We start from the raw sequence: 27388 nt of genomic DNA, 5'->3' as shown, positions 1-27388 counted from the left end.
ATAAACATGTAGGTAGACAGGAATTGTCCATTTTTTCATGACTGTCAGCATGACCTTCAAAGTGACAGAAATGGACCTTAATAAAGGGTCCATGTAGGAAGGAGGTTGGTGTGGATAAATGGGTCAAATACAGGACCTTTTCACAGGAGACCTGGGATTAGTTCCTGTGTGAGACCAATCATGTTGATTCATTAAAACAAGTAATTTTAACTCAAAACATGATCTTTCCATAAGCCTAACCAAGTAGTTTTGGTGCCTAAACTTACTGTAGCCTTCACCTGAAATCAGCAAGCTTTAGTTTTAAAGTCTAACCAGACATATATTTTTTATTTATTTATTTGTTTTATTTTATTTATTTATTTATTTAGCAAAAATGACAGAGGAATTAGATGGTGATGGTGGATGATCCATTAGTTTTAAAGTTATGCTGAGTGTCGGGGGGGAAAAAAACAGAAAAGTTGTGTCCATGTAGACGATCTAATAGATTAAATTTTGTGACTATTTCACCAACTGCCCTGAGACTGTGTTCTTATATACAAATAACTAAACCCATTTACAAGTAGTAAACCTGGGCTACTTGTCCTTCAGCTTGTTGTGTATTTTTTTTTTTTTTTTGCCTGCTATTGGCTTAAAATGGTGAATGCATCTTAAACTTTAATTCTATTCTTTTATTTTCTTTTGGTTTTTTTTTTTAGTTTTTGTATTTTTTTTCCCAAATTTGTTTATTGCCATAATGGTAAGATAATGTACAATTATATTGTTTTGTACAAAAATTCAATACATCATTTTTAATTTATTCTTGTAGTAGGAAAGTTTAAAAGATTAAAACAGGACATACCACAGAATGAATCATACATGATGTGAGATTAACTCTAAAACAGACTTACATGTATTTACATATAGCAAAGCTCTGGATTATTACTTCATTGTCTCTGCTGTGCATGTTATCTGACTATGTGTGTAAATGTGTGTGCATGAGGACTGTGTGTGTGTGTGTGTGTGTGTGTGTGTGTGTGGTGGTGCTGAGTCGTGTCAAGGCTTTTCGTCTGGAGGTGGATCGTTCATCTCCTCAGCGGTGACAGCAGACGTCAACCTCTGTGTGACTGATGGCTCTGAATCTAAACTAATCAGCCTGCTGCACACACACACACACACACACACACACACACACACACACACACACACACACACACGCACGTATGCACATACACAAACAGACCAGTGGTTTGGTGTTTTGGAGATGGATTCTACTCCATCAGAGCAACAGAAGATTTCCTTTAAAATTTATTTTGTTATTGTGATTTATGATTAAAAAAACAGATGAAGGGTAGTATCACAGTTTAACAAAAATAATAATTAATCTTCTGAAGTATATGAAGGTTAGTGTAATAAAATTGTGAAACTTTGAAATAAGACAATAATTTGTGAAAAACGATGTAATGTTTGAAGAACAAAGATATAAATTCCAAAATAAAAGCATAATAAAACCTTATGCAATTTTACAAAAAAGAATGTATATATTTTTTTTAAGTTGTGTTTTTTAAACACTAACTTCTTGTGTATGACACAAACTTGCTCAAACTGGAAATCTCACAATACCACTTATTATACAGGTTTCAAGAGAGCGAGGTTAATTGGATTTTGATATGAGAATGAAAGAACATTTGGTAGCACTTTATTTTACAGCTTGGTAATAACATGGTCATTTTGCAGCCCTGATTCATGGTTATTACACAAAATCTACCACAAGTCAGTTACAGCATTCTAAGGTATATTATTTCTGTATAACTGACTGTTACTATGAAGAACAAACCGTTGCTATGGACACAGTTCTGATCATAGAGCATTAAAATTATTTGTAAATCCATAAAATCTTTTTACAATTAATACATTGTGTCATCATTGATCTTTTGGGGGTAAGTTAGGATAATGTACACGGAGCAGGTCATTATTGCATAATAAAGTCTGGACAGAGTGATGCTGATCATCCTGACATAATATTGTGACATCAACCTATATTACTTAACTATTATCAGGTTATTACCCTATTAATGTCATCATATTACCATTTTATAATTCAAATACTGCACTGACAACCATTTTATTGTTAGCTGGTTACCTACTGTTACCAAAATATTACTATAAACAGATTTTCCTCATTTCTATCTTTAAATGTGTTATTGTTACTGTTGGTTTTTGGCCCTTGTTGTATGAATTCCAGTCTAACAACACCCAGATACATCCAAATTATTACTTCATTATTATTAAACTATTACCTCTACAAACATGGTATTACTAAGCTGTAATGTGAAGTGTTTTTTTGTAAAAAAAAAAAAAAAACCAAAAAAAAAAAAACCCACACATTTTGAAGGGTGTTGTGTGCAGGAATTCATTTGCATGCCTGCTGTGCACATTTTAGGTTGAGTGTGTGACTTATAAATGAACTTTTTTTGTGATAATCTTTGTCTAACTCAACATTAGACCCCAAATGACCTAAAGCAAACACAGCAGTGGAGAGGAAATAAAAATATCCCAAACATCTGAAGCTCTATTTGTGTCTTTTCATTGTATTCTAGACAGCCAGACATGCCCATGTATATTTAGTTATTTTGTGTTTTCTCTGGAGTGTAAGAATGGTAGACTGGCGAGGTGGACGGGACAGATGGTTTTCACCCACACTTGGAGGACCTGGAGGGAGAAACAGAGCGTGGCGGTTGTCCCCGTCCTCCCTTGTCCTCTCTGCTAGACTCTCCTTGCATGATTCTTTTTCTGATTTCTGCAGCTCTCACTTGTTTCTGTTGTTCTTCCTTCACACATGACTGATGTAGTCCTTTCTTTCTAAGTCTCTGCTTTCCTTTTTTGCTATTCTTTCCTCTTCTCTTGATGTTTTCTTTTTCTTTTGTCCTTTTGTCCTAATCTGTAATCTTCTCCAACTTCATTTTGACCATTTTGTGTTTCAGTTCTTTTCCTCTCCTTACTCTCCCTATCTTCTTGCTTTTATTTATTTCACCATACTCATCCTTTTTGACATTTTATTCTCTTCTTTTATCCTCTGCTTTTAATTCTCTACGAAGTTCTATACACAAGTATTTTGCATTTGTGGCAATTTTGTACTAATACCGAAACTTTAAATCTGAAAAAAGATGAGTAAATCAACAGTTATTTCTGAGTTTGTGGCTGAAACAAACTTTGCAGCCCACAGTGTACTCTTCACTGAGCCACACTGAAAGTTTCATGACATTGGAAGGAAAGGAAGAAAATATTTGGGGAATATGTATTTCCATTTCAGTGTAGTATTCCTCTGTTATTTCTACATTTCACACACTCAAATAAAAATAAAAATTCTGTCTGACTCATGCAGCATTTCTGCAGCGTCTCGAGGGAGACAATTTTAACATCTCCCTCTCTTAATTTCAAAGAATATGTGCCAAGTCTGAATTTTGATCAGTTCTCTCGTCATTAGAGAGACACATCCCTCTTCTTCTCTTTGCCTTGGGTGCTGCTTTATTTCTTTGTCTCTATTAGAGGGATAGTTCGGATTATTAAAAGTGAAGCTGTACATGGTACTTATCCATAGTCACTACCTACAGTGGATGGCAATGGTGAAGAAGAAGCACTGTACTGGAGGAGGACGTTAAGCAATGCACTAATGTGGACAGGATCAGCAGCAAAACATATGTTACCTAACTAAAAAAAGTTAAAAGTTTATAGTGTTTTTTCATGTAATAAAACATTATCAGTGATAACCCTTAATGACACATTAATTTTTACATGATATAAAGAACGTGTCAGTAACATATTGTCAGCCTAGATGATTAAACACAACGTTCAAGGTACAGCCATGAAATATGCTTCAGCAAAAAGCACTGCAGTATCATGAAACTGTTTGAGAAAATTATGAATAAAACACTGACTAAATTCAATGTTCCACTGATTCACTTGACTAAAACAAAACAAAAACAAATAACTAAAGCATGACTTTAACTAACTACAATTTTCAGGAAATAAGTAAGTCCAAAATTAAATATTCTTGCCGAAATTAAATAATCTAAATATAATGTACACTTAAATTGATACTGATTTTTTAGGTGGCTAAAATGCATTTTGCTACAGAGCCTGTCCAGAGCTGACAGCTTCTTATACATCCCCACTTCAAATAATCCAAACTATCCCTTTAATCTCCCCCTCTGTATCTCTCCTCTCACTCCCTTTTTCCCAGGGTGGTAATTTGATAGAAAAAGAGAGAGGGAGGTGATGGAGGGATGAGAGGTGTAAAGAGATGACAAACACTTCACATCTTTCATGTCAACAACATGAAGTTGTCCGTTTCACATAAAAATGAAGCGACGTCTGCGAGTAGATCCAGACAGACAACTCCCACTGCAGCATGTATCAAAGGCAGCCTTTTGATTATGGCAGTGTACCTCTGCTGTCAGTGAGGCTGCTGCTGTCACCGCTACTGCTCATAAAGCATTTCAACATGTCCACCTACACACACACACACACACACACACACACACACACACACACACACACACACACACACACACACACACACACACACAGCCACCTGTAGACTCCGAGTCTACGTCACCCCACAGAACATTCAACATATTCTACATCCACAGAATAACACCGGCTGGCTGAAATATGATTTCTGAAAGTCAACTTTCACATTGAACTGATGTGAAAGTAAAGTGATGGAAGCCTGGAAGGACAAATGTATTCAAAACTAAAAATGAATGACAGCAGGACTGAGTTAGGGGTTTTCTATCAGTCTTTCCTGTCAGGTTTAAAAAATGAAGCTATTTTGGTCAATTTTGTAATTTTCCATTTGAGAGTTCCATTTTTCCACAGTTTGTAGGATGTCTGGCAGTTATTAGCTGCTTTTATTTCTGCTTCCTTGCATTATCTGATAATAGAAGACACTTAGTTTTGCTCTAAAATATTATTAGCCTTAATACCAAGTCCTGTGTGATTTTGATTAAAACATGTCAGAATGTTTCTGAGGAGAAATTTTTGTCTGTTATTGTGACCTAAAAGTTTCTGATGTTCCTGTTCTATTACATTTTGGATCTTTTGGAGCTTTATTCATCATTTCTGTTGGTTCACGTTGTACCCAGGAGAGTTCCTGGAAAGAACAATGTAATTTGCTGATAGAAAAATGAGTCGGCAACCAATTAGTATTTATTAATTCCTGTTATTTACAGGCGACAGGGTTCTAACGAAGTCTTCAGTGTCTGGAAAATGGTTAAATGTTTTTAAGGTTTGAATCTAATTATACCATTTAAAAAAAATGATTGATTTAAAAAATTACATGGTGTTTCATCAACACAAATCTTTTAATCCTGTTGCTGTATTTGTCATTCATAGCTAGATATGTCCTCTGTTGCTGTGGGTACAAAGGAATTTGCAATTGCATTTATAGTAACAATTATACTGTGATGATAAAGGCTTCATGAGTCTGGACAATTATGGTTTAGGGATCTTCAAAGTGCTTGAAAAGTGCTACTCTTAAAAGTTCGGCAGGTCACCTGAACATGAAGATATATTTTATTTTTGATGTTTTAGATGTTTTGTAAATTTGTCTCTGGCAGATAATTCAATATAGATGGAAAATAAAACTTAACAGCAGTGTGGGTTACACAGAATCAACAAGACTGGACGAAATGGGACAAACATCTACCTGAAATCCTGCAAGTAGAGTTCTGCAAAAGTATCTAGGTGCAGAGAAGAAGTCTGAACTCTACATATAGTGATGAATCAGGCCAGTACTTTCAAATATTCAAAAATGAGCCTGAAGTTTCTGGAATCTTATCAAAACAAGTGACCCACTCTCTTTTTCTTACAAAATACTGAGCTGCCAGGAGCTGAACCCACAAAGAGTTCCCTCTGCCAACCTGTCCTGAAGCTAGTTGAACCATCACTACTCAGATCATCACACCACGACCTCCTCAGCCTCAGGACACATACGCTCAAAAAATTAGACCCAACCAAATTATGATTAAAGAAAAAGAAGAATACATAGATTACTGGAGCATTAAAACTATCAAAAGGACATAATAAATTGGAAACTTATTTCACCCTGAACAGAGGATACACTGTGGCAGCCAATTTGATCCCAGTGATAAAAAGCAGAGAACACTGACAAATACAGACTGAGTGAACACAAGCTGGCAGGCTGACACAGACGGACCTGACTCTCCAGAGAAGAGAGCTTGTACCACCTACTGTGACCAGGGTACAACAGAGACAGAGCAGTATGAAAGTATAACAGGCCAATATTTTACAAAACTAATAAAAATATTCCCTGCTTCTCTCTACATAAATGACTTAGAATAACTTCCAGTCTAGCTGGGTGAGAGGGAGGACTGCTGTAGACTGACAGCAAGACATGTTGAGCTCTGCAGCTCTATGAGCTGCCTCTCCCACATGTCTAATTATTCATGTTTATTAATGAAACAGTATTAATTAATAATCAATTTGCAGGGGTGGAAGAACTGTAATTATGTAGTTTTTATGTGTACTTTATGAGTAGAATTTCAAGTCTGTATATTTACTTGTACTTAAGTATGGATCTACAAAGTTACTTTTACAATCACAATTAAGTACTGACTACAATTTGAATTAATATCCAAACCTTTCATCTGCATTTCATCATGCAGATGAAAAATGAAACCCTGCAGCAGAAAAAATGAAAATGTGAATAAAATAAAATAAACTGTGTTTTGTATCTAAATGTATATTAATGGTTAATCAATTGTTGGCTTTTTCATCGGTGAAAGAAAATGCACAAAGGAGAGATGAGTGTGACCACCACTGGAGTCACATGCAGGTTAGATGATGACTGGCAGTATTTTTGCATCAGTGTGGAGTAAAGAAAATACTTGTTGTCCTTCTGCTGACTGAAATAAATGACAATGTCTGTATCATTAATTTTAGCCATTTCTGTCTCATAAGTGGCTGATAAATTGAACAGAAAGTACAAAACAGCAGAATAACACCGTCAGATGACACATGGTCTAAAGTTAACAGCAGCAGTGCAGACATCACTTTTAACACAGAGGTGATGAAGAAACGTCTAACAAAATCGATTTTAAGTTACTTCTACTGACAGAAACATGTTGCACCTCATATATGGTGTTTGGGTGCTGACAGGTAGTAAACAGGACGATGCTGCTGCTGCAGCTGCAGGAGGAGGACAGGTCACTCGCTGCTTCACTTCCAGCACTGATGTGGAGCAGTTTGTCCTGCTGAGATAACTCATGTCCAGTTTGTGGAGCTAAAGAGAACCAAACTGTTGTGTCCCTGTCTAGAATACTCCCACACTTTAGATGATTGCAATGATTCTTGCTCTCTGCAGCTTGTTCTCAGGGTGAATCCAGGCTCTGACTCTGCACTTCGTAGCGATGTGTTAACACATGAAAATTAATGTGTTTTCATAATCAGTGAATCGCCAAGCCCTAATTTTTCTAGTACCAGTACTTTTGTACTCCATATCCCCACTTGTTCTCTATGCCCTTTGTATTAATGTTTTTTGATTTATTTACATTTATTACAATCACATGGGCTTTAGTAAGATGCTTTGGTAACATTGTATTATATGGAGCCATGCCAATAAAGTCAATTGAAATGAACTGAAAAATAACGTTCCAAATGGATAAAAAGTAAATATTTACATGGGTTTAAATTGGGCAGTTCCTTTAAGAAAAGCTCTCTGCTGACTCAAACAACCACCTCAGATTTCTGCTTTTCTTGTACACACATGATCAGTTTGTTATCAGGGTTCAGGCAGAGGCTTGATGATGAGCTGATCATGTGAATCAGGTGTGTTTGAGCAGGGAAACATCTAAAACATGCAGGACAGTGAGCTCTGAGGACCAGGATAGAGGAAACACTGAAAACAATATGAAACTTCCTAGAAAGTTTGCCAGTGGAGTCAGATTGTTTGATCGATGAAAAGATGACACTAGATAAATGATAAGCAAGCTGATTTGTATTGTAACTGCAGTGACAGTAAAAACTTTTTCACTTGTTTTGTGAAAATAAGACTTTTGCAACTCCATAAGAGACAAAAACAACTTGATCAGATGTGGAAGGCAAACAGCGACAGCTGACATACAAAGGTGAGGAAAGGAGAGAAATAATCAAACAAGCTGTCACACTTCATCTTCGTCCCCCCGACTCACCTGTGTTGTAGTGTTTGGTGCAGTAGCGCAGGTCTTTCTCCTCTTTAAGTATGAACTGAGGTAGCGTCAGGCCGTCGGCCACCTGCACGGCTCCCTTCTCATCCCACTCGAATATGAGGTCGTTCATGGTGTAGCCGACTGCAGGAGAGAGCAGAGAGCAGCAGCTCAGACTGTTTTCAACACCGCGTGCCTCTTTTATTTCATTCTTCCTCCCCTGAGGAGGACAATGATCTTTCTGTCTCTGATCAGTGTGCAGGGTAACCCAGATAGAGGGTCACCCCCCCCACAGTGTTCTTGAGGTTAAAGGACCTTTTCAACACAAACTGAACATGCTGTTATCTGCTGTCCACCATGTTATGCGTTGATGTTGGCTAACAGCAGCATCCACAGCTCACTAACCCTTCCAGGGAATGTGGTCATTTCAGCAGTAAAATGCATTTTAGCAGGAAAAAAGAACCTTTTCATGTTCAGATCAGCTGGAGAAGCAAATAGAGGAAATAAGGAAATGAGGAAGGAAGAAACAGAAGAGAGACAGAAAGAAATTAAGGCAATAAGAGGGACAAAGAAATAGAGAATGAATGAAGGAGGAAAAGAGGCAAGAAACTGACAAAAGAATGAAACTGATAAACAGAGAGAGAGGGAGCAAGGAAGGACATAACAACAACAGAAATGAGCAAAGATGGAAGGAGAGAAATGAAGGAAGAAAAAAAACATAATATAAAGATACTATCAATGTTTATTTATGAGCTGATCTTACATTGAATGAATCTAAATCTGCAAAATAAAACTCCACTTGTCAGATACGTTTAATTAAGTTTTCCCTGAAATGTAGCTGGAGAAAATTTGAAAGGTGCAACAAAGAACCTCAAAACTATAATTAAATACTAATTCTGACAGATTATAATTATATGGGGATAAACTCAGGTTTTCTTTGCACTGCTTGACAAGATTTCTGCAACAACAAGTGATCAGCTCCAACAGGACAATCTCTGTTTTGTTGCTGCTCGGTTGCTGCGTCTTGTTTTACTTACATGCTTTAATCAGATGGTTGGAATAATTTCACAATGAGCAGTGGTGAAGAGTAATTAAATACATCTATTTAAATACTGTACATTACTACAAATGTATGCAATTTACAGTTCTGACTCCACTACATTTGTTTGATAGCTATTAGTTAGTTTAGAGATTCAGATAATTGATACATAATACAATTAGCAAATATGTTTTATTATATGTTAAAGTATCAATTAGTATATAAACTAACTGGAATTAGCTCCTCCTTACGAGCTGCAATGTTAAAGTGATGCACACATGAATGCATCACAAATTATAATCCACTTATATAATTGAGGCATAAACATGCTATTAGAAATCATCTCTGCATTTAGTCCATGGCCAGCAGAATGATTAACCGAAGGGAAGCTTTTTGAATTCATCCACTGGATGCATTAAAATATCCTGATCTCAGTGTGGATACAGCCTCCAGTTGTGTTCTGTAAAATATTTTATTTTTATTTTCTCTGTATAGTTTCCTCCATTTTTCTCACAGTCTGCATTAAAACTTATATAGGTACTTAACTTCCACACCGAGTCGTGCAATTGCCTGCGACTGGCTTGAGGCTACACCTGGAGTTGTCCATCTATTTAAAGATCCTGAGTGTCAGACTTAGGTGGATTTATTGGCAGAATATGCCAGAAATAAAAAAAAAGTATTGGTGGTTTTACCATATGGCACAGGTAGGCAATTGCCTGGGGCCTCATGAATTTGCTGCTATATACAAACGGATCGTGCACAGTGCATATGGCACAGAGTGCTGAAGGAAACACCAAAACAGCCTCATGGATAAAGGAATTTACTTCTTGCTGAGAAAGAGCTCATGGTGAGTAAAAGAGAAAGAACATGTAGAAATGGACATAAGTTTAAACTTTCTGTGACCATAAAGTCTCTTTGTATGTTTAGCTGTAATTCTGTGGTGTATCAGTTCAGTGTATAAACTACATTGCAGGAGTCTCTTTTAGAAACAGACAGATTCCTGATTCCTACTATGCTCTCATCTCCATACGTCTGTAAACACAGAGGAACATTTCTGCCAATATGATGGGAACAAAGAGGATCCTGTAAGTCATTGCAATGTGAAATCCAAATAACTACTTATCATCTCAAAATTCTGATTTAGTATTTCAAACGTTTGAGTTATTATCTCAAAATAATGAAACCATTTTCTCAAAAATATTTACTTATTAATATAAGCCACTTTGTTAAGATATTAATTCAATATTTTGAAATACTAAATCATTATTTTGAGATCGTGAGTTAAAACTTGCATGTAACTGGCTCCAAGCTAAGGATCTACAGTGAATTTTCATAAAATACCTCCAAATAAAAACATGTTATTTACACCTTGTTTTTAGCCTGAATCTTCATTGTAGATTCTTAGATTGGAGCCACGTTCATGTGCATGTGCACACAGTCTGAAGTGGCTGTGCGTGGTGTGATGGTGTACAAACAGCATGTCAGGGTGTTAGACCTGCCAGACAAGCTGTATGGAGGAATTTTATGTTCTCCTGTGAAACTCCAGCTGTGTTTTGTGGACTAAAAAACTAAACCAAACTCTCAATCAGCATGAGGGTGAGTAGATGATTACTGAATTTTCATTTTTGGGTGAACTACCCCTTTAAATGCTCTTTTAAGAAAATTTCTCTAAAGGGGAACTCAACGGTGCCAATAGTAAATCTAAATCTAATAACACTGACCCCAAGGTTAAAAATATGATTGTCTCCGAGTCAGACTGTGACATTATGAAGCTCTACAGTGACTTCCTTCTGATACATGTAACATCAGAGGTGGCAGCATGACACCAGCATGGTGCCAGTGAGTGTTGTATTGTTCTTTCTTTCTTTTATCACTGCTGACCCTTTGTACAAGTACAGAACTCTTTGAACCTCAGCTCCTGTGCCTCTGATTCTTCTCACGTCTGTTCAAAGAATGAAAAGGCCACAGAGAAATCTATATCATATCTCTTGCTCTGCCAGCTGCTCACTGACTGATCGACTGATGCTCTGTGTGTGTGCGTGCATGGGTGTGTATGCGTGTATGTGTGTGTGCGTGTGTGTGTGTGTGTGTGCGTGTGATTACTCACAGCTCTCCAGCTGCATGATGCAGGTCTGGACGTCCATAGGGAAGTTCTTCAGATCCATGGGACAGGCCAGGACCAGTGTTATTCTGCAAACACACACACACACAGAAACACACATGCAGCATCAGTTAGTACTAAGAGGATTATCCCGAGCTTTATCAGTGTTGTTCAACGAGCCAGCTCCGGGCCACCGAACTGAACAGCAACAGATCAGGACGTGTCTGAAATTGATAAAAAATGAACACATTTATTTCTTTAGAATCAATTTACCCCCTGCTGTTATCCAGACTGAGATGTAATGAGAGCAACAATAGCTTAAATTAAACAATTACTGGCATTACTAGCAGCCTTTTGCATCATATATATATCATTTCATTTTATTCTCACATCAAAAACATTGCAGAATATAAAAAAAAAGTTTAACATGTGACTTGAGAAAAAAAGGAGCAAAATTCACTGTAAGTCTAAGATACAGAGGTGAAAATCACAGTAATTAGAAAATAAATGCAAAATTGATGATAATTTAACTGATAATTTCAAATTGTATTTTTTAAAAAGGTACAAATGCAAGAATAAATGCAACAGATTTGCTGTTTTATACTTCAGGAATTAGCTGCTTCTCTCTGTGTTAAAAGCAGAAATTAAATATTTAATTAAAAAAAATTTATTGTTATTGATTTGAATTGAACATCTTTTGGTTTTTGGATCATTAGTGAAACAATAAGTTACTGTGAAGACCACCTCACAATACAAAATTTATAAAACTGTACATTTGATATAGAAGTTTATGTTCACACAATGAGATGCAAAACGTGTTAGAAATCAATGTTTATTAGAAACTTTTCAGATGTTTTTTGATGCAGATTGTACTGATGGAAGTAGATTGTGGGTCGTCTCTATTTTAATGTATTGCTTAAGGGAATTCTAACAATATGAAAGATGAAAGTCCTTAAAGTGTCTTCTATAATGTGAGTGAATATCTGAGGAAAAATTCTGGAAACTGCTTGGCAAGTCACGACTGAGGTGTAGATTAAAGAGATTTAAGATTAGATCTAATGATTTTCTGTATTTTTCCTTATTGTCAACAAAAACATGTGAAGACCAAAACCAACACTGATTAGAAAACATTCATATTTAAGAAGTTGAAATAAGAGAATTTTGACTTTTTTTTCTTTAAAAATTACTCAAACTGATTAATTGATCATGAAAATAGTTGTTGTTTAATTTCATAATCAACGAATCATTGCAGCTCTAATCAAGATAAGATAAGATCATGTGGAAATGGAAGTAAAAATGGTGGGAAACATTCATTTATGCCCAAATTAAGTCTTAACAAGATTTATTTAATAAGGCCTACTGGGGACTGGGTTGCGATGGTTTGTCATTCTTTGAAAGTGGGTCTCCAAGAAAAAAGTTATCTCAGATCTAGTAGATGAACTTTAAACTAAAGTTTAAACTACTTTAAAGAAATATTTGTTTAATTCAAACCAGTCTACATATACATTTATGCGCACATGAGGACTGGGATGATGTCAGAGCCGATCCACACACCACTAGAAACAAACAGGCGCGGGGATGAGTGACACAAATAAGGTCTGTCCTTCCTCTTTGGGATTTGTTGACAGTAACAAAGAAACAGAACACTGACAACCGTATCCTTCATTTAATCAAAAAGAAATTCTCTAGCTATTAGTGTGCAGCCTGACTTTTCTGAGTAACTTCCCCTGTTCTGATTACCACAATGCAGGGAAAAGAAATCCAACATGGTTACAGTTTCGCTGCAGACCTCAGCGGCACATCTTCTTCTCTGCTGGAGGACTAACAGGATGACAACCTGTAGCTGAGCGTGCGTGCAGTAACATGGGAATGAATCTTGTTTCATGCAAGGCTGATCCGTGAAACTCAGAAAATTAAAACGTTCAGGGCAGCCGCTCCCGCGTCATGGTGACACATTAGTTTTCTGAGTCTCAGGCACCAAAATTAATTACTGCTGTCACATGGAGGGAATGCATCTCTGCAAAAATCAACTTTTCCCAGAAATTAATGGAAAAAACTTATTTTATAACTGATATGATGCATTACTGAAATTAAAGACTTTCATTTTAAAATGAGATATCTACCATTTAAAAAATATAACACAGACATTACTGCTCCAATCTCTCCATTAGACCTCAATATTTACTGTTATAAAATTAGTCGCCTTTTTGGAATCAATTTATTTAAAATTAGGAACACTGTAGAAGATGTAATCATCTGTCTTTTCAAAACAAACTGAGATGCTGATTATTTTCAGCATCAATCAATGTATTATTTTTCAGTTAGTCAATGTAATGTCTAATCTGTAATAGGCCAGAAAGTATAAGAAACATAAATGCAATAACTCCAAAAAAGTATTGCTAAATTTGAGTAAACATTTTCACTACAACATTCATTTAGTAGCTGTTCTGCAGCTTTCTATCATATCACATGATCTTGTAGATGTAGAATGAATTAAAAGTGTTAAAAAAAAAGGAAATTTAAACACCTAAAAACCTGGTGCAAGAAGTTGCTGCTAAAGCCCATAATGCTCTAATTGAATGCTATATTGGTTGCTTTACAATATGTAATGGTAACAAACTACACTTCAGCTCCAGTGTCACTCCTGCAGAGCTCCAGCTGTCAGCAGGTTGTCGTGACTTCACTGCACACACTCCTTCACAGTCCCTGTGTTCTGCTCCAACAGGACGCTGCTGCTGCTACAACACACACGTCCAGTCGGCCTGATGTACCAAATAAACTTTGCCGCGTCTGCACATTGTTACAAGTCCCTGACAGGATGCTGAATATGTATTACACACATGATGTAGCCTCCACAGATGTCCCACTTTCTCAGAGAGAAGATTCAGCTCTGTGGTTTTCTGTCCGCTGCATCGTGACACCTTCACACCAAACACTGACAAAGATAGTGCCTTGCTTTTAGATGGCATTTTGTTCCAAGACCAGTGGGATTACATGGAAAGTCAACCATTAACAATGCAGTACAGATACTGAATTTAATAACGTTGACAATGGCTGACAAAATGAAATATGCAAATCTTGTAAAAGACAACAAAACAATAATTTTAATAGACATTTACGTCTACAAACAAGAAATTCACCAGCATCCAATTAACTAAAAATCTGCCAGTGGGGTAAACAGAAAAGACTTGAGTCTTTATTACCTCTACAGGGGGAATAATAATGTTTTGAGAGCACAGTTCCCATAATGCTTTGAAAGGTACAAGCAGTAAATATAATGTTTCATGTTTCAGTCAGTGAGTTAGCTGTTGGCTACACCTGGAGCCATTTGTTCGATGATGCCTGTATTTTAGCTAGGTGGCACTAGGGAAGCACAATTTGAATTGCAATATGGCCAAGTGCAATGTTTAAATTATAGAACCAGATCCAAACTAACCAGACTTAGTGCAGAGATGACCTGCCTTAAAAATTGTGTTCATGTTATCTTGTTTATTTGGTTACAGACCCCAAGAAATGTCACATCATCACAATTTTCTGTAAAAATGAAAATTGCGATGCAAAAGTGATTGTTCTCACTAATCGTATCACATATCACAATTTCAGTAAAAATAAGTGCAAAATAACTGGGTTTTTTTTGTTTTGTTTTTTTTACAATTTTTGTGCAGCCCTAGTTGTCATCATCGAAAGTATGCCAAACTAACTATTAGCAGTTCTTGTTTGTATGAATGTTATGACAACTATGACTTGATTATTTGGATACGTAAGAAAATTTCTGGACAAGTTTTGGAGTTTTTGGATTCTATGACTTCTGAGTGGCTTGATGGACATTTATTCATGATGGACACTAGAGATGTTGACTGAATCAGATGTGACTGGGTTTAAAGGACCACATGTTGGAGAACCTGCTGTAAATAACACTGGATAAGGCTTTCTGCAAAAATCGCAGAAGACTGCTAGTGTATAGGCTGTCTGCTGTGGGATACAAAACATGGCGGTGAGACATGGTGGACTGTGGAAGAGGACCTGCTCCCTCTGTAGACATAAACAACTCATTCTAAGGTAATGAAAGTACACCAGCTCTTATTTTCAGGTGATTATAAGTGAACAAAAACTTACTTATGAATATTATATTCCTTTCCTGCCACATTCTATTTTCTTTTCTTTCTTTTTTTTGTTAGATTCTTTGGTTTGTTTGATGTCTTGCCTTCATTTGACAGCCACAGGGCAGGCGGGAGTCGAACTCACGGCTGCTGCAGAGCACTGATAGCCTCAGTACATGGGGTACATGCTCAACTGTGCTACAGGAATGCCCTGCTTCTTCTTTTTTGGTTGCATTTCTGGCAAGAATGCTTGTAAGCTATGGGGTGCAATCTGCTGCTTTTATTCTATAAGTTTAGGTACAGGTTACTTCTTGCTGTTTTTCAATACACCATTGTGAATATGTTTGTTTTGCCTCACAGTGTATCGTTGTCTCACAGTTTGAAAACCTCTGCTTTGACTCCTGTTGGATGTAAATATAACCTTATTCTGCTTTGTTTACATTGAAAAAAAAAGTTTAACCAGCAGATATACATATAACAGATTATCAGATATCTGGGCCAAGACTTCCTCTTCTGTTCAGTGGCCATGGGTTTAATTCCTGCATGCTTCCCTTTTCTGCATGTTTTCTCCTACTGTCTCCCCGTCCATCTTAAGGTGTCCTGTCAAATAAAGAGTGAAAAAAGACCAAATCTTAGCATCATCAGACCATAGCCGATGAATTCTGTGATTGCATTTCGGTTTATGCATCCCACCTCTTTGGCTCTCCACATGGACTGGTTACCATGCAGCCAAAGCCTGCTCACACATGACTGCCTGAATATTCTGCATCCATACGTAGATATCTGTTTAAAGAGATTACCTTGAAAGAAGTGTCATAATCAATGGTGCCTGACAAGATTATTTATCCTGCATATGAAACAAATAAGATTCATCAGTCAGTCGTATCCTGTGCATACATTTTATTTAATGCAATTATAATTTCATTAAACATTTTTTTTTTTCAACCTTATTTGTAGGATATGTTTCCTGTATCTAATAATGTTTATTTCATGTTTAGGCTGTACAAGACAAATTGATGAAGTTAAAATTGAGTTGTCTAATAGTCAAAGAGGTTTTTAAAGAGGGAGGCGGGCTACAAACAGTTTCAGGAGAGGCTCAGTGAAAGGAAGCGGAAAAATATTAAATTACTTATGAAAATAGCTAAATATGTGTGATTTTATTAATGAGATACAGTAATGGGGATTTCTTTTAGTGTTTTACCCAGTTAACCAAAGTCAGAAATATACACTCTTGGACAGAATTTTTTAAAAATATATTTAGTGTAGTAATATTAGGTTAGGCTCAATTGTTGAGTGTCTGTCAGATCAAATAACATAATCATGATCCCACAGTGTGAGACTTTAAAAAACACTGGTCTAAACTAGCTCTGCACAATATGATAAAAATAAAGTCATATTGCGAGTATTCTGACTGAAATTGTGATTGTGAGTAGTGGAAATGATCACTTTGCATTACAATTTTCATGCTCACTGACAAAAACAAAAATTGTGATTATGTGACATTTGTTGTAGTCTGAACAAACATGTTTTCTTCAATCTTGAGACTTTTAGGTCAGCTCGTCTCTGCAGCACCATAGTACTTTATTATAATGCTGTCTTGTAACACATTTTTCCTGCATCAAATAATGGCAGGGTTCTGCATCAGTTTGGATCTTGCACTAGGCCATATAACCCCGCTTCAAAAATATCAGATGATGTACCAGCCCTAAAAGTTTGGGTAGTTTTAGGCACAAAAACTACTAGATTTAGGTTAGGAAAAGAGTGTGGTCATGGTAAAAGTAAATCAATACTGAGTGATGGTAGGAAACACTTTTGGTTAATATACATTATATACACATATATTTGTCCTCCATACTTTACAGCTCTATAACTACATCACACTACTTCTGCCTCCTTCTGACTCCAGACAGGAGCCAGAATTCACATAACTGCTATGAGTCTTTAGCAGATGAATGTAAAAATAGGTCATTTTTGGCATTTGAACAAAAGAGAATGCCAGAAAAAATGACAAATGCTTTTGTTTTTCTGGTGAAGACTTAATCATCCTGAAAGAAGTTATCATGCTTTCTTACAGTATGTAATATTTTAGAGGAAAAAACTTTGTCTTAAAACACATGATGCATTTTGTAATAGAATTTTTGAAATGAATTTAAAGTATCAAAGGTTTTCCTTTTGATAAAGCACAAATGGGACCACATATCAGCTGAGAGCGAGCGCTACATTTTCTTTTGAAGCATGCCGGGAAATTGGACTACATGCGAATCTGAACGCCTGATCTCAAAAAGTTCACTTTCATCTCGAAGGAGACACGGCCATTGGTCATGACTCCTCCTCATACGGCTCCGCTGTTGAACGATAAACATCAAAAAATAGAGTAAACAACATTTACAAGATCCACTCTCTCCCCCTTATTCCCCCCGGGACAGTTTAATATCCCGAGTCGCCTCTTCGCCTGCGAGATCAAGCTGATCAACAGCGAGTTCATTCTGATGGTGTCAAGTTAAAAAATGAAAGCGACAGAGGGGGAGCGCAGGGTTCATCCCTTTTTTTCTGACGATATTTATAAAGGACCAATCTCACTCCTCCTCTTCCTCCTCCTCCTCCTGCTGGACATGAAGGTGAAAACTGAGGTTGATAACAGATCAGACTCGCTGCTGGAATACTAACAGGCTGAGTAGATTACCATGGCTGCTGCAGCGCTTTCTCATTCGCCCCTGAGCAGAGGCAATAAAAGCGAGGAAGAGGAGGAGGAGGAGGAGACACTGGCAGGCTAAAAGGGTTCGTCGGAGGAAGGCGGCTATAACTCTGACAGCCTTGAATGGGATGTCTTGGAGATACAAAAAAAAGAAGGGAGGGAGGAAGCAGAGCTCTGGAGGAAATAAAAACCTCCAACTTTGACGCATTAAGAGCACTCTAAAGCCGAGGATGAAGGCCTCTGGAATGCAATAAACAGGAAGGCAGCACAGGAGAGTCACTTTCTATCTTCTATCATGGATTTATAACTGATTGTTTCAATATAACCTCCAAACTTACGACCTCTCTCCTTCTCTCGATGACTCAGAACTTTTTCTATTACTGTTATATCTCTTTGATGGTCATAGTCATACTCCACCACTGCCAACACACCCTGTTTTTACAGCTGCTTGTAATTTTGACTAAAGTTAATTTTGTTGTTGCATTTTTAATAAATCAGCTGACACTACAACATGTATCGAGCACATGTAGCAACAGGGTTGAGAGGAAAATGTATTCTGATACAGTTACATATACCTGTTAAAAAACAGTCAGTAACATAATCCAATCACTTCCCATTACTTTGGATTACCTCAATATAAAATATGGTGAAACTGAGCTAACTGTTATTTTCTTCATCAATTAATCGCGCTGCACAGTGTTTCGGGCAGGGGGCAGGGGACACACACACAGCTAACATTAGACACACTGGTTACACTGATGTGACACATAATATGAAGTAATAAAAAAAAAACAAAAATAAAAATCTTAAGTCAATATTCTGCTTAAAAATGTCTCTTTCAAAAAAATTGTTTTCTCAGTTTTTTGTCTGAAAAGTGGACCTTTTTTTTGATGCGACCAGCCAACATTCAAGTGCTTATATAAAAAAGAATGAATGAAGTTAAACAAAACAGTTTCTTAAGTCAGAAACAAGAAAATCTGTTCTTTCTTTTGATATATTCCATGTTAATATATTTATAGAACTGAATATTCTGTGGGTGTTATCTGTGAATTTTGCCAAAAATTGTGGCATTGGCTGGCAACTCTAAAAAAACAAAAACAAACAAACAAACAAACAAACCAAAAAAAGGCTGGTGAGGAAAGAGTTAATTGATTAGTTGTTTGGTTAAAGGAGAAGTGTGTGATTTCCAGCGGCATCTAGCGTTCAAACCTTAGATTGCAACTAAGAGGATTTACCCCGACACCGCCCCTCTCTCACCAAGAGTACGGTGGCCGTCAGCGGACAAAATGGCGAGCGAAAGCTATCTCACAACAAACTACAGTTATGTGTGTAGGATGAATTACCTGTCCAGCAGAAAACAGGCAACCTCGACGTCACTGTGAAAATGTTTGTCCTCCATCAGCAATTTCCATCGTGTGAACGCTATGCCGATGTTGATTCGTGTTTTTGCCGTTTCCTGTCATGCTTGCGTTTACTTTCTTCACGTCTCCGCTTCTTGGATGATGGGGGTTCGCTGTCCGCTGCTTTTTGTTCTGGTACAGTGTATGTATGATCCTCCATTTGTCAAAACTGTGCCAGTCAAGGTTTACAAGGCTAAATGGTCTGCCAGCAATCACCCACGTCTATCCTCCCCATCTACTTCCGTGTTTATGCTCACAAGACTCACTGTTAGTGCAGTTTGTCCGCTCTGCACTGCTGTAGAAGATGCAGGATGATGATCTCCGTAAGTCTTTACAGGTAAATTATTATTATATTAGTATTATATTAGTATTAGTAGTTGATCTATGTAGCTAACATTAGCAGCTGTTCTGTGTAACTAATGTTAACACTCGGTCTGTGTAGCTAACATTAGCAGTTGTTTTGTGTAGCTAATGTTGGCAGCTATTATTTGCAGGTAATGTTAGTGGTTGATCTGTGTAGCTAACATTAGCAGTTGTTCTGTGTAGCTAATGTTAGCAGCTATTCTTTGCAGTTAATGTTAGTGGTTGGTCTTTTTAGCTAATGTTAGCAGTTATTCAGTGTAGTTAATGTTAGCTGCTATTCTTTGCAGGTAATGTTTGTGGTTGTTCTTTGTAGCTAATGTTAGCAGTTGTTCTGTGTAGGTAACATTAATGTTTGATCTGTGTAGCTAATGTTAGGGTTTGGTCTGTGTAGCTAACATTAACGATTGGTTTTACTTGAAAATATTTCTTTAAGTTAAATGTTGAAATAAGATAATAGCACAGTCTTGATATAGTGAAAGTATTTTTTCAAGGGATAATAAATTGGCAACTGTCAGAATACCTGGTTTCACCCAGGCCAGATTGGTGCTTCTGTGAAATGTAGTAATGTGTGAGCACTGCACATAGTATTATATCATTCTTTATTTTGAAAAATATTCTAACATTGTAATCCTGCTAATAAACCCCATTTTTACTAAATGTAACTGTAATCTGATTATGTCTTTTATTTTTGCAGCAGTAACCTACAGCTTTTGTATCCTAATTACATAAGTCCCCTACATGTAATCCATTACTCCCCAAGCCTATCTGTGCTGCAGTTTAATAAACATTTTTTTTTCACAGGTTCTAAACCTCACACCTCCTCCACTCACCGTATGCTGTAGAGCACGTTGCCGTTTTTAGAGATGCGTAGCAGCTTGTTGTCGGTGGTGACCTCGTGGAAGTTGGCCCCCTTCTCATTGGCGAAGAACAAGTCAGGTTTCCAGATGGAGTCCAACATAGAAGGGTCGAGGTCCAGCGAGTCATCGGGATACTCGCTGTAGGCCAGCCGAGGGTCGTTCCACTGCTGTCTCAAGAAGATGTTCACTCTGTAGTCCTAAGAGGAGACACGAAGGACAGATGAGACGGAGAGTTAGACGGAGAGGGAGATATATCTATGTCTGCATCTGTTCTGCTGCTATGGATGAATGAATGATCACACACTTAGTGATAATAATAAGTGACATTAGTGAGAAAAAAGCTGTGAGCTGTACCCAGTGTTCTAAAAACAAAATATTTTCAGTCTGGCTTGTTTGTATTTCTATAAATGTCTTATGTGGTTATTATTCACAATATTCTCATATTTTGAATTTTCTTTTAGATAAGAAACACAAGTTACGAGGTCCAGACCTGTCATAGAGTCACATACAGTCAGTCTGCTGGTATCAAAACCAAAGTGTTTCACTAATGACTAATATGTGTATATATATTATTATACTATATTAATTTGAAGACATTTTGAGTTTAAAAAATTAATTACACTTCATAATTATGTCGCCATTATGCTGTTTGACTACATTTCAAATCACGATATAATTGTAAATTTACACATAAAGCCTCTCATCATTCATTCAATGATCTATTATTACCTGCTGTCAGGTGTATTGGCTGTATATCTGCACATGCAGGTTGATGAAGTCTCTGTTCTGGTGAACATCGTCACTTATTCTGTCCCCTTTCTCCATGATGAAGACTTCACCTAACCGTCTCCTCTCGCTGCAGTCATCAATCGCCCCTTACTGGCGCATTTTTTCCTCATTTTCATATCGAGACATTTCTTCTTTATTTCAGTGTCAGTGACCCTCCAGTAACGCAGCATTAACAGCACTCGCTTCTTCTGTTTTGTGGCATACTTGTATGAGCCCTTCATATGCAAAAAACAAATTACGATAAAAATCGGAAAATGTTCTTGCATTGTCTACACCAACAGGAGCAAAGAACATGATAATAAACCAGAATGCATTGCAGCAAGCTGAAGTTTTGCTTTTTCTTTGCTAAAATCTCTCATCTTTTAGTTCATATACCATTACTATCATCTCTACTGCTCTCTTCACATATGACTACCACTGCTGCGTTCTCTGGAGGTCCACGGTCTCTCTGAAGCAGGCCAGGCAGGTTGGAGGGAAATTGATTCGGCAGAGAAATTAAATTACAACAAAACAGCAAAAGTTATAAAGCATAAATCCCAAAAACACCTTGAACAGAAGGATGTAAAATGTATCCGCAGGGACGTGTTCCCTTTAAAAAAAAAAAAAAAAGGGAAAGATGAGAGAAAGGGAGGGAAAAAAAAGGCTCATCAAGGGTCACTGCACTGCTGACTCAAGATGCTGTAACTCCAGCCGGAGGAATGGATCGACAGATACCGGCAGATGTAGAGATGGAGTGATGGACAGGATTTTTGCGGATGGATGAGCAGGTGGTTATGGGTCTTCATCCATATGTCATTTTCTCCTTTATGTGAATGTAAGAGATGTTACTGATCATGGTGAGTTGTGGCCTCCAGCCATATCTGAGATCCTTTTCCCGCCTGTGAGCCAGCGTGCAGCCTCAAATCTTCCTCAGCCTTTTCTATTTAATTTTGGAGGTTTTGTAAGGTTTTTTTTTTTTTAATTCTCCAGCAATTTTTTACAAAATAAAACCACAAAAAAAAGGATATTGGCAGAAAAAGAGGGATACGCAGACAGGCAGATGGATGTGTGTAGAGTTGGTACAAAGCTTTGCAGCAGCTGAAGGTCACTGAGCTGCTGCTCCCTCTTTAGTCTTACACAGGGAGATGGAGAGATACAGGGGGAAGACAGTCAGACGGATAGATGAACAGAAGATAGGGGGCTATAGAGCGTTTTTTAAAGATGAGGCCTGTGGGCTGGATGTATACAGTCACAGAGCCTTCAAAGAAGAGATAATAACACACGTTTCTGTTGGATTTCATGGCTGTTGTTGCAATAAGGAGGATGGATTTCTCAGGCACAAGAGATAAAGCCTTCACATCATGACTTGTATCCTGCCAGCGCTGAAACTACACTATAAAACTGAATGCTCAAATTAATTATTTTTAGTAGGTAGTCAAAACTGAATTTTGTTTAGAGGTTCAACTAACTTAGAAATGTTGGGTGCTAGTAGAATATTCTTTTTTTTTTGTATTTATTTAACTCATATTTTTTGATTAATGAGGGATATACGCCCCTAAAAAGGTCCCTAAAACACAAATATGTTAATAGATTAATAGACACATATATTTATTACTGTTTTGAATTTACTGAACTTGAAATAATGGGTTTTTATACTGAAAATGTATTCACTTCCTTTAACTTATTGCATTGACAGGTGTGCATTTACTGAAAAACATTTAGTTCACCATCTATAGTCCATATCAATAAAAGATTCAGAGAATCCAGAGGAATGTGCATGTAAGGGGCAAGGCTGGAAACCAACATGGAATCCCCATGACCTTTGACCCCTCAGACAGCATGGCATTAAAATCAGACATGATTGTATGAAGGATATAACTATATGGGCCCAGGAACACTGAAAACACAGAAAACTACTGTCAGTAAACACAGTTTATTTAGTGCATCTACAAACACAAGTTAAGACCCCACCATGCAAAGAGGAAGACAACTGTATATCAACAACATCAACAACAACACTGCAGACTTCTCTAGGGTCGAGCTCATCTGAGATGGACTGATGCAAAGTGGAAAAGTGTGTGGTGGTCTGACAAGTCCACATTTCAGATTGTTGTCACAAATCATGGACATCGTGTCCTCCGGGCTAAAGAGGAAAAGGGCCATCCAGATTGTTACCAGCACTAACTTCAAAAGACAGCAACTGTGATCGTATGGAGGTGTGTTAGTGCCTGTGGCATCATGGGTAACTGTCACATCTGTGAAGGCCTCACTGATGCTCAAAGGCAGATTCAGGTTTTGGGGCGACATATGCTGCCATCCAGACAATTTGTCTTCAAGTGTGCCAAAGTGTATGACTTCTTCCATGCTCCATCATCTAATACTAAGAACATTTTATCTGTTTCTGAGTTTATCTGCACCTGGCCACTGATACATTTTACCAGGAAATATTTTGAAAGAAGAAAACATTCATGGATCCAACAAAGGTTAAGTAAGTCTGTAGCAAAGTACATTTAGTGAAAAAAGCCCTTATCAATTGGAATTATTTACAAAACCCAAACTCTCCACTAAACATTTCTCTACAATTTGTTTGATGCATCGATATCCTGAGGTCCTCATGTACATCCCAGATGAATCAAACCGTAGCCAAATGTTTGACTTTTGAAAGCTGCTGACCTTTTCTTTACTGATGTGAATCAAAGACTCAGAGGTTTAGGTGTTCAGTTTTGGCTTTAAAAGGTTTCATCCAGCTGGAATCCGAGCCGACTCGAGGTTAAATCCAGAGTGCAGCCTGGAAATGAAGCTCCACCGTGCAGCTTTAAGACCTTCAGCCTACGCTGTTTAACTGCAAGAGGAAGATCAATACATCTCCTACACGTCTGACTCTGTGTGTGTACACTGCACTTCTATATTTTTGAGGACAAAGTGAGTTTTAAAGAGTCAGAACAGTTTCTGGAGATGTAAATATTTCAGTACCCGTACATAATAGCTTGTTAGTGTCTTCCATAATCATCAATCAAATGTTTTGTGCATATATGTCAACAACAACTAATGTTTTTTGGGTGTCATTTTAGACACAATTTTGATTAAATGAAAATAGAGCTTGAGGTGATTATTTGGGGGAAAAGTTAACTTTACTGCAGACTTAGAAAGAAAAAAGTAGAAATAATTTAATGTATTGAACTGACTTTAAAACTACTCGTATTGTAGTCAGTTTCACTTTAACAAATTACCGTCACCATGATTAATTACTTAAATCTTTTAAGGCAATCAGTCAACTTCTCTGGGTTAAAAGCTAAAACTACTTTGAAAAGATCGAGGTCATGGTTGGGAAAACTTCTCAGAAACTGAGGCTGACTGTTTAAAGGAAATAGGACACAAAGCACCATCTCCTGTGCTTTTGTAGACCCAACAATCAATTCCCATATTCCTTCATGAAAGGGTTTGATTGATCCAAACTGTAACCGCATTTTCTGACCATCAGCAGGGGGACATAATTTGTCTGTGCCTTCCAAAATCGTTACTGTTGAAAAATAAATCTGTTTTCTGAATAGACAACAGAATGCTTAGGGTTAGGGTTTGGGACAGGATGTAAAGATACATTGCTTGAATGTAAATGAATGTCTTTTGTGGGCTTTTGCTGAAATTAATCATTATTCTTGGGCGCATAGTTTCAAGACATTACTCTCAACACTGCAAGGAAACAAACAGCTTTTGTCAGTTCAGAATGTCTAGAAAATGGCAACCACACTCATATTTATCCATCATGCACACCAACACACTGAGAAGCTCTGAGATTACAGGTGTGGTTAACCATTCAAACCACCCGGGGTGATAAACATTCAAAAATCATTAACAATTCAATAACGTACATAGAAAAAAATATATAAAATACAGTAATATAAAAGCCATACTTCAAAATATCAAACATAACATTGTGTCAGATTCATAATTCCTATCAGAATCATCTATGTTCAAAGCTATACTGGATTGAAATCTTACAGAAACACCCTACTATGAAAACATACCTACATCAAATCACAATAAAGAAAAAAGATGCATCTGTTGTAGAAATAAAATTTTACTTTTTTATGTGTGCTAGGGTCTAGAAAATATATATATACATACAAGTTTCTTCTAGATAAAAAGCACTAAAATGTTCACCTTTCTCAACCAAACTTTAATGAGTCATGTCATGTATTGTCATCATTTCAGGGGTTTATGGTAGGAGTGTCACAATATATCAGTTTGGATTGATATATTGATTTAATGTTCAATGATATAATATTGTAATGCTGGGTATAAGTGTTTTCCTTTGGTTTTATTAAGGGAGGTGTGAGTATTAGCTGAGTAATACTTTCGGGTATGGAAAAAGTAGTGGTTGTGTGTTCGTTGTTACATTACATGCCAATTTGTCTTCATCTGGAGGCAAGAGATGCAGGGCATGTTCACACAGAACAGCTAACGCGAAGACAAGTTCAGAGAGTCGGCAGGTTAGCCGGCCTGTTTTCTTGTATTTATTGGGGACACCTTAATGTCGGGTGAGCTGTTACTGCGGCAAGGGAATAAAACTGGGTTCACCATTCTTCCTCCAGGTGCCTATAGCTACCCCGCAATATTACACTCTAACTGATGAAATTCCCATGGCATGTCTGTGTCGTAAATTTCTCTGAGAGCTTCTGCATTGTATGGACAACTGAGCAAGTGTGATAGGGGCTTTGTTCGGTCGGTGGCTAACTTCCTGTATAGACCTCCATAAACTTGAATGGAATAACATAACTTAATGGCTCTCATAGACTTTCTAAATGTTACTGGACCAAATTAACCAAATTCTGATAGTAATATTATAAAAAAAAAATATTTGCTCCTTTCACAATTCTATGGGGAAAAAGTCAGTTTGGGCCACAGTACATCAGGTAACGTTATCCTTTTATTGCTTGGCCACTATGTCAAACTGGCTTCAACGACTGGTGCTCTTTCTGGGGGCTTCACATATATATGTCTACAGGGTGGAACTTGCCATTAGGCAAAGGTCATCAATTGCCTTAGGCCCCAAGATCCCAAGGGCCCCATAAATTGCCTCATAGACGTATGGTTAAGAAAGACCAGAATGCTTAATTCATGATTGTCCCAGGGCCTCCCCACCAACTTGGACTATTTAATGTTCTTAAATCACATCGAATTTGCAGAAATGATTCAGGAAGACGGTTACCGACTCATGTAAACAAATGGCACAGTTTGACAAAGGAAGCGTAGCTCCCCAACAGTGTTGAAAAAAGGAGGAGGCTGGAGGATACTATAAGACAACACCCAGCCCAGCCACAGCCTGTCCACCCTGCTGCTGTCTGGCAAGAGATACAGAAGTATCTGCTGCTGTACCCCGAGATTATAGAATAGCTTCTTTCATGAGACTCCTCAATTCATTGTCTGCATTACACCATAAATAAAAGTCTTTATGACTCAATTACTCAATGATTAAAAAAGGGGGAAGAATAAGAGATGTGTTTGTCTCCAGAATGACTTGGTGTGAGTGTCTGGAGAGTTAAAATATAACAACATTCTTTCTGGTGTTACAGGGTGTTTAAATCACCTCCTCCTCTCTGAGATCAAATTGATGCTGATGTATCTGAGAGCAACCAACTGTTCAAGTGTTTAACCAAAACAGCAGCAGTGTCATTTTTCTAGTGAAAAGAGACAATTTGTCCTCCCTCACCTCTTCACAGGGCTGTTTTGATGGATAGAACTAGAATTGGGTTAAGGTAAGGTTGGAATTAAGAATCGATCCAGGTAGAAGAAATTAACTGTTGCTCCCTCAGAGATTCATTGTATAACCTCCACCGCCTGTTCTCCAGTCGCTGTTTCGCAGAGACGGAGTGTCTGTATTC

The 27388-nt window shown here is 37.4% G+C and overlaps 1 protein-coding gene across 1 annotated transcript in view; it reads right to left on the bottom strand.

Annotated features, from left to right (window-relative positions):
• The window catches only part of glra1 (glycine receptor, alpha 1), a 193699-nt gene that overhangs the window by 58335 nt on the left and 107976 nt on the right, over positions 1-27388 (bottom strand). The window contains exons 4-6 of the mRNA XM_084719810.1: positions 20712-20935; positions 11330-11412; positions 8190-8327 (exon numbers count right to left, since the gene is read on the bottom strand). Coding sequence (XP_084575936.1) covers positions 8190-8327; positions 11330-11412; positions 20712-20935 — 445 coding nt within the window. The remainder of the gene's footprint in view (positions 1-8189; positions 8328-11329; positions 11413-20711; positions 20936-27388) is intronic.

Source organism: Lutjanus erythropterus, chromosome 5 (assembly GCF_056507025.1).
Source record: "Lutjanus erythropterus isolate fLutEry1 chromosome 5, fLutEry1.hap2, whole genome shotgun sequence".
Lineage (NCBI taxonomy): Eukaryota > Metazoa > Chordata > Actinopteri > Lutjaniformes > Lutjanidae > Lutjanus > Lutjanus erythropterus.
This window is presented reverse-complemented; position numbering and strand designations above follow the sequence as displayed.